General features: G+C 35.3%; 1 protein-coding gene across 1 annotated transcript; it reads right to left on the bottom strand.

Annotated features, from left to right (window-relative positions):
• Window positions 1-3,939: 3,939 nt before the first annotated feature.
• Window positions 3,940-7,575, bottom strand: LOC125093062 (E3 ubiquitin-protein ligase MARCHF7-like). The gene is given in 3 exon segments (XM_047717725.1): window positions 3,940-5,132; window positions 5,181-6,849; window positions 6,852-7,575. Coding segments are annotated over 2 exon segments (2,124 nt in total). The 5' UTR covers window positions 7,426-7,575; the 3' UTR covers window positions 3,940-5,132; window positions 5,181-5,299.
• Window positions 7,576-8,714: the final 1,139 nt, after the last annotated feature.

Genomic DNA, 8,714 nt, shown 5'->3' with positions numbered 1-8,714 from the left:
TACGTATTGCATGGAGCACTGGGTGTGGTGCAAAAACAATGAATACTATTACGCTGAAAAGTTAAAATAAACTTAAAAAAAAGAAAATTCACATAAAAAATATTATTTTTTATTTTGATGCATACTTCAGAATAAAGACATATATATAAATATATATATATTTATATATATCAAATATTTCATTTCATTTCATCCAAGAAGAGAATACACATTTTTCTCAAATGCACACAGAAGAATCTTTTGGTTAAGGTACATAAAAAGAGGTATAACACTGATACTAATTTTTGAGTTTTATGGGAAATGGGAAATGAAAATGACATCTAATTATCAGAAGACAATAATAATGTTCTTGAACAATATTGTGCCTATTAGAAAATTATCACATATGCATTAAATGTTATCATGTATGAATTTCAAGTATAATAATCTCAATTTACATAATTAGATATGAGAAATAAAGTTTCATTTTTCAAATCCATTTACACACTGATCAAAAATATGCTTTAAGGAAAAATAAGCATTTTATTAATGAATTATCTTACAAACTCCAAATGATCATTTCTTTAACACACCATGCTAAGCTCTCAGTCAGCATCAAAGTTAGAAGCCATCATTTAGTCCAAAACTATGCCAAGTTAACACAGGAAGCCAGTTAGATAATAAGAAATAATGTTTATAAGTGAGTGACAGATAATGGTTTATAGGAGTTGGTCTTAATTTGGAATTTTTTTTTAAGTATGAAATAATAAAGAAAAAAATAACAACTTGAGGCATAGCATAGTGAGGGTTATACAGAATTTAATGACAGATAAGAAAAAAAAGAAAAACTCTCATCAAAGACACAGGAGCTAAATCTTGTGGGCAGAAGCATTAGAAAAGGAGATGGTCCAGGTTTGTTAAACACCATCATGTCCTCTCAAAGCCCTACTCGGGCTAGAAGCATTAGTTGAGCTTCACCATTGGCTGAATTCAGAAAGTAGAAATGGGTCATATATTGTCAAGGTCAAATATTCACCAGATCATTTCTCTGCCCCGTCTGAGTTAATACCCTAGATATGGTTGGTCTAGTTCCCTTTCCTGGTCTTGACTGTTTGCTCTTTGCCAACGCAAAGAACCTCAAAAATTATGCCATATAGTTAGCAATTCCAAACACAAGGGAGCCTATCTTGTGCATGGTCATTAATCAGGAGGAAATTCCTTTATTAAAATAACAACTTCAGAGAATCAACTGACATTTTATTTCAGTTCAGAGTTGTGATGCAGATTGGTATAATTGAGATATTTTCATAACAAACAGTCCCTTTATGGAATTCTGTTTTATAGCCCTAGGTTATATCGACATTTTCTTTGTCACAACTAGTCAACCATATTCAACCACTAACTTATTAGAACAAATAAAAATAGTGAAAGCAGCTTAGCTTTAGTAATCTGATTGAAACTTATCCTCTTAGTAGGGGGGAAATAGTCTATTCATTTAGTTGGGAGTGAGACTGATCACAATATTTAAAAAAATAACTTAAACCCTCCATTGTTTTTCTTTCCACATAATTTTGGAGCTCTTGAACAAAGGATACTTCAAATGGAATTTATATACACAGTTAATGTATAAGAAAGAATTTTTGTACTGTTCTTAAGAGATTAAAATTCAAATTTTACACTGTAATTTTGGACTAAAGTATATAAGTTTTATTTATTTGATATGGCTTGACCAAAAAAGAAAAAGCCTAAATATTATATCCCAATTAGTTTTATATTATAATAATTAAAAATTCCTCTATGATCTTTTTTTACTTTCCATCATGCATTTTACTAGAATAGACAGTAAAAAGAAAAAATTAAATAAATTTTAATTATAAAGAAACACACCAAGAATTTCATATTAATTGACAACCACTTATATCACATCCACAAGATAGAAATTCCAATGATTAATAAAATCTCCTTATGGATCATTTCTCTTAGGAAAATCCATAAGCCATGAGATGTGTGTGTGTGTGTGTGTGTGTGTGTGTGTTTAATTTAGCTCTTAAAACTTCATCACAAGATCTTAGATCAATAGGCAGGTATATTCTTTAGGAATTCTCTTTTATTGATCTAAATATTATTATAGAAGTCATCTTTCAATTTATCATTTAGTAAACCAGAAGTAATTTTAAATTAGTTTCTTTTTTTTTTAAGATTTTATTTATTTACTTATTTGAGAGAGTGAGTCAGAGATAGCAAGAGAGAGCATGAGTAGGGAGGAGAGGGAGAAGTAGGCTTCCCAGTGAGCTGGGAGCCCAACACAGGGCTTAATTCCAGGACCCTAGGATAATGACCTGAGCCAAAAACAGAAGCCTGACTGAGCCACCCAGGTGCCCCTTAAATTAGTTTCTAAAAGTATAAATAAAGTAAACATTGAAAATCCCATGTTTCCCTTAAGAAACAGTTACCTCTTTCACATACTGGTCAACCAAATACATGAAAAAAAAAAGCTCGTTTCATTACTAGTGTATATGAAATAAAATAAATTTAGTCTAAGTATTTTGCTAGAACATAAGGACTTTTCTGGACACTACTATTATAATATCCCCCTTGTAAGTCTGTGAAATCAAAGTCAAGATTCTTCATAGACCATTCAACATTCCAAAGGCATAGTCACTGGTCAGCATCAGGGCAGTGTAAGCTGTTACCTTTGTCTTTCCCCTTTAAATGACAAACAGCAGGACACAGACCAACAAAGGCCCCTCTGCCAGCAAAACAGATGCCTAAGAGAGCCATACATCTGTACACCTGAAGGTGGATGGATTTGACCTGGTGGAGGTGGTAGAACCAGTGTCGGACCAGTGGTGGGCACCCATGATTGGCAGCTCCAGAAGCAAGGACAGCACCTGAATCCCAGGCAACCCTGGCAGCAATACCCATTACTCAGAAACCCTGGCAGCACTGAGGACACTGGCAACCCCAACAGCAAGAGCAGCAGTGCCAGTCACTCCTCTGGCAGAGGGGATGGAGGGCAGAAAGTGTGCACTTCCAAACATAGCTGTAAGGCAGTGCAGGTAAAAGAAACAAAAATTTGTGCTATATCACCACCTGCTGGAAAACAAAAGAAAGGCCACTAATTGTGTACCTGTTTAATTTAAAATCACAAAAAAATAAAATTTAAAATCAAAGTAAAGAAAGTTTACATAAAAAAGGCAGTCCATATTTCTAATGTGCTGACAGAAGCACATCTCATCAAACACCATTACAAAGTCATGTTATGGACAAACCATAAGAGACTCTTAATCTCATGAAACAAACTGAGGGTTGCTGGAGGGAGAGATGAGGTGGCTGGGTTATGGACTTTGGGGAGGGTATGTGCTATGGTGAGTTCTGTGAATTGTGTGTAAGATGGGTGATTCACAGATCTGTACCCCTGGGGCAAATAATACATTATGTTAATTTTTTTTTTTTAAGTCATGCTAAGTGGGTCACATGGCTGCCTCAGTCAGGTAAGCATCTGACTTCAGCTCAGGTCATGATACCAGAGTCCTGGGATCAAGCCCCACATTGGGCTCTCTGTTCAGCAGAGAGCTGGCTTCTCCACCTCCCTCTGCCTACTGCTCAACCTGCTTGTGCTCATACTCCCTCTCTCTGTGTCAAATAAATAAATAAAATCTTGGGGGAAAAAATCATGCTAACATGTATAATAAAAGAAAATAAAAATTTTCCAACCACCTCAAAGTCAATATTGGGATCTGATAAAGAACTCACAGGGCACCTGGATGGCTCAGTTGGTTAAGCAATTGTCTTTGATTTCAGGTCAGATCATGATTTCAGTGTCATGGGATTGAGCTCCATGTCATGCTCTATACCCAGAGAAAAGTCTGCTTGTCCCTCTCCTTCTGCTCCTCCTTTCATTATTCTTTTTCTTCTCTCTCTATAATAAGTAAGTACAATCTTTTTTTTTTTTTAAAGTAAATCAATCAGTATGCACTTTATTTCCAGCCAAGGTTTTACATTGTCTTAAGACCAACAAACTATGTGTGGGCAAACTGCTGATTCACGTTTGAGAAATTACATGGTTTCTACTTAGGTTCTGAAAATGTAGTTCGTTGCCGTAACATAAGACTTTATTTAATCTGAAAACCACCTGAAGGTGTTTAGAAGTGTATCTTAAGAGATACACTTGTTGACAGGAAATATACAGTGTTATGAAAGTATACACAATTCATGACCACAGTGTAGAGCTATTCATGGTGAATAGGTAATGTTTATCTGTTCTCCAAAAGTAGTGAAAAACATTAAGTCACTAAATAAAAGCTCAGAATTACCAAGGAACAGTTAAAAACGACCAGGATCCAAACAGGTTACTTATATATTTATCTATAAAGAAGTGACAACACTAAAAAACACATTGAAAACCAGTGTTTTGAACTTTAAGTGTGGGATTTAAAAATACTCCATTAACTTGAGAGTGCAATAATTTTTTCCAAATAACATTTGACGGGCAATTCTGATATATTTTACAGCTGAAATATTCCTAAAAGGAATATCTACATACTATGGCCTATCAAATATAATCTGCATTTTGCAAATCAGTACAAAAATTTATTCATCATTTATATTTCATATTTATATACTTTTTAAAAATTAGATTTTATTGCTAAATGAATTTAGAATTCATATTAAATTTGGAAACCTAATATAATGCTTTCATACCTTATTCCCCAATTGATTTTTTAGAAACACTGGAAGCAAATGATTATGAAAATGAGACTGCAACAGAAGGCATTTTGAAAAGAAAAATAATTAGGTGCCATTTGCCATTTTATTTCAAAAGCCCATTTTGTCCCACTTTTTTCACTAGCAAGAGACTAAAACATGAACCTTTTTTTTTTTAATAAATATGACTACAGTAATCCGAACACAAAAAAGAATCGTCAGCATTGCTTAGATATCTAAAACAAGGGAAACACTTTCCCACTCACCTAAAAGAAAAATACTTTTTGATTACCAGTTTACAAACATCAGATTCACTGGCCATGTTAAAAGGTCCAGCAAAATTTTAATCCAACAATACTTGAGAATGAATACACACACACACACACACACAGGACATCTGTGTGTGTGTATATATAGTCATTATAAATATATATACACACGTGTGTATATATATACATATATATGTACGTGTGTATATATATACATATATATATGTATATATATATATATAGTCAATGTATTCAATAGGCATTCCCCCACAAAATTAATTCATACTTAATTGCCACTTTTAATAAACACTTGTTCACAGATCATCCATTTGTCTTATATGAAGTTAGGCAATATCAAATGTTCTGTTATGGTCTCCATCTTCTTCGGAATCATCCTCTGAAGTTTCGAGATCTTCCATATGTGCCTGAAGAGTTCTTGCAAGGTTAATAAATCGGACACGCGTGCTTGGTTCATTTGTATTTCCCATCATATCAGAAAAGCTTTGTTCGCACAAGTGCAATAACACAACTAGGTAGAGACCAGAGCTGATAAACTCATACTCAGCTTGTTCATTTGCATGAGCTCTATGTAGTTCATGAATATAAAAATCCTCCAGGTTAAGCTGCAACTTCTCTTTACAGAGTTCACAGGTGGTTACGGCCTCTAAGGAAGAACCAGAGTTAATTTTGGCCTGTAACCACTTTTTCATACACTCTTGGTGGACATACTGCAAACTTCCTGTGCACTTGCATGGCTCTATCAACAAGTTAGATGATGATGCAGCTGCCATCTGACAAATTCTACATAAGTCACCTTCTTCTTCTTCAGAATCCTCTAAAAGGAGGCTCTCTTTTATTTTCTGCAGTCTTTCTGGGTCTCTTGAAGGTGCACTTTTAGTTTTATCACTTTTTCCATCAGAAGAACTCCAACCTGAAGGAATAATATCTACAGTGATCATGACATTGTTGGTTAAATTATTTCCAAGTGCTGGGGGGACTGCAAATCGAAATAAGGAACCAGGAAGGATCCCTGTTATTCCTGTATTTCTTCCACTGTGGGCTGAATCTGATGTGGAGCCACCAGTAGCAGCATTACTCGAAGCTGCAGATGCCTGTGATCTGCTGGCAGTAGCCCCAACAGGATCACTCTGTGCTTCAAGGTGAACCACTTCATTTGATTCTCTTCTAAACATATGATGAGATCTAGGTGGTATATCAGAGGTAGGTATCCTTGAAGATTCATCTCGTCCCTCTCGTCTCCTTCTAGAGAACAAAGGTGTGCATCTATTTCTAAGTGAGGAAGATAACCATGGTCCTGTATTTCTACCTTCAGGTTCCTGGTTAAAATTTTCTGAATGTGGCTCAGAGCTATGATTTTGGCTAAGAGAGGACAAACCCCATCTTCGCCTAAGAAATCGAAATCCCTGAGAAGCTTCAGATGCCCTATTATCGGGGACATCAGAAGATGATGCTGCATTGCTACGAGACTGTGAAGCTGTCAAGATTCTTGGAGACACATAGGAATTTTCAGAACTCAACGATCTTGTATTCAAGGAATCCTGGCTAGATCTTCGTGAAAAAAAGGTAGATGACATACTAGAAGCTATACGCAACAGCAATCTCCTGGTTGAACGTCTACCTTCATTGTCAGAAGATTCTTGAAATGATCTTTGAGATGAACCAACCCTATCTGAACTGCTTATGGTTGAAGTTTCATCTCTATTTGAAATATAAGAAAATCCAGGTTGTGTACTGCTTTGGGGAGATTCCAATTCTCTTGGAGAAAAATTTGATCTTAGAGAATTTCTACTAGAGTCCCTAGAACATGGTATGGTCTGATGTTCAGAAGGCATTTGGTGGTTTGTAGATGATGTATTCAACTGTAAAGTGCTCCGGAGTGATCTTTTGGTCTTGCTCCCTGTGAATATGAAGAAGGAACTCTGTCTTGAACATAGGACGAAGCTGTGAAATCACCACTTCGGTGACTATAATCCATAAGATTACTAATGGAAGAATCTGCTCTTCTCTCTAAATCTCTTCTCTCTCTCATTAAGTCAGTTCCAAATGATCCAAGTACCATTGATGAAGATCTGGGAACCTGATTATGTCTCCACGAAGAATCTGACACTGCATTTAAACCATGTCCAATATTTCTCCCAACTGAGGTAGATGTACAGTTTGTGCAGGAAAGTTTAGGTCTTTTTGAATCATGATCCCGTTGCTGGTTTTGTGATCTTGATCGTGCTCCCTGAGTTATCTCAGATTCACTATACCATGTAAACTGAAATGGTGATGCAGATGCTGATGCTGATGTAGACTGATATTCAGAATCCAGTCTAAATGAAGAGTCTCTTGAGTGATAGGTATCATTTAAATTATTCCCTCTACTTCCAGACATCATCCTAGCACTTAAAGAGGTGGGGGGTTGGACTGAAATTCTTCTTGGAATCCTTGACGGTTTAGAATCCATTCTTGAGGTTTCCCCTGCTCCCGAGCTGGCACTGTACAGGGCGCGTCCTCCTCGAAGCGACCACCGCCTTCTTCCTCGGAGATCAAGGCCCCTAAATAAACCAGAGCACTCCACAGAGAAGCACAATGGCGTCCGCCCCTCGCCCAGATCCAGCGCAGAACTGGCCGCCACCGTTGAAAGCCAGTAAGTACAATCTTTTAAAAAAAATTCAAAATAGCAGTTATGAAGAAATTCAATGAGCTATAAGAAAACTCAGAAAGGCAATTCATTGAAATCAGGAATAAAATTAATGAACAGAAGGAGTACTTTACCAAAGAGATTGAAATTCAAAAAAGAACCAAAGAGAAATTCTAGAACTGATATACTCTATAAATGAGATGAACAATTCATTATAAAGCAGTGGTAATAGATTAGATTATATAGAACAAAGAATAAACAATCTGGAAGACAGAAATTTAGAAATGATTTGGGTAGAAGAAGGAGGGAACTAAGATTTTTTTAAAAACTTAAAACCTTATGAAATCTATCAGATCCTATCAGAAGAGCCAACATAAGAATAATGGGTATACCAGAATGTAAAGAAAAGGAGAATGGAACAGAGAGTTAATTAAAGAAATAATAACAGAACTTCTCAAGCATGAGGAAGGAAGTAGGCATACAACTGCACAAAGCTAATAGATTACTTTGCTATTTCAATGCAATAATACCATTTTCAAGACATACTACAATAAAGCTGTCAAAATTTAATGATAGAGAAACAATCCTAAAGGCAGCCAGGCTAAAAAAAAAAAAAAAAAAAAGGAAAGAAAGAAAGAAAAAAAAAGGAACTTACAAAGGAAATTCAATTAGAACATTAGCAGATTTCTCAGCAGAAACTCTATGGGCAGAAGAGAGTGGAATATATTCAAAATATTAAAAGATAAAAATTGACAGCCAATAATACTCTAACCATCAAAGTTATCCTTCAGATATAAAGGAGAAATAAAGGCTTTCCCAAACAAAAACCAAAGTTCATTACTACTAGATCTGTCTTATAAGAAATTTTGAAAGTTCTTCTAAAAAAAACTAGTGCATAAAACTGAGTAAGGTGCTAGACAGACAAAATAAAAAATTATAACTTATTTTTAAATGCAGTATTAAACATTTAATTATAGCATACAGTTTAAAGGGAAAAGGCATTAAAAACAACCAGTATCATTTGGCAACAAACGTCACAAAAAGGTATAATTTGTGACAACAAAAATATAATAGGGGAGGAGAAAATGATGAAACCTATATAGGCAAATGCA

This window comes from Lutra lutra, chromosome 2 (assembly GCF_902655055.1).
Source record: "Lutra lutra chromosome 2, mLutLut1.2, whole genome shotgun sequence".
In the NCBI taxonomy this organism is placed as follows: domain Eukaryota; kingdom Metazoa; phylum Chordata; class Mammalia; order Carnivora; family Mustelidae; genus Lutra; species Lutra lutra.
This window is presented reverse-complemented; position numbering and strand designations above follow the sequence as displayed.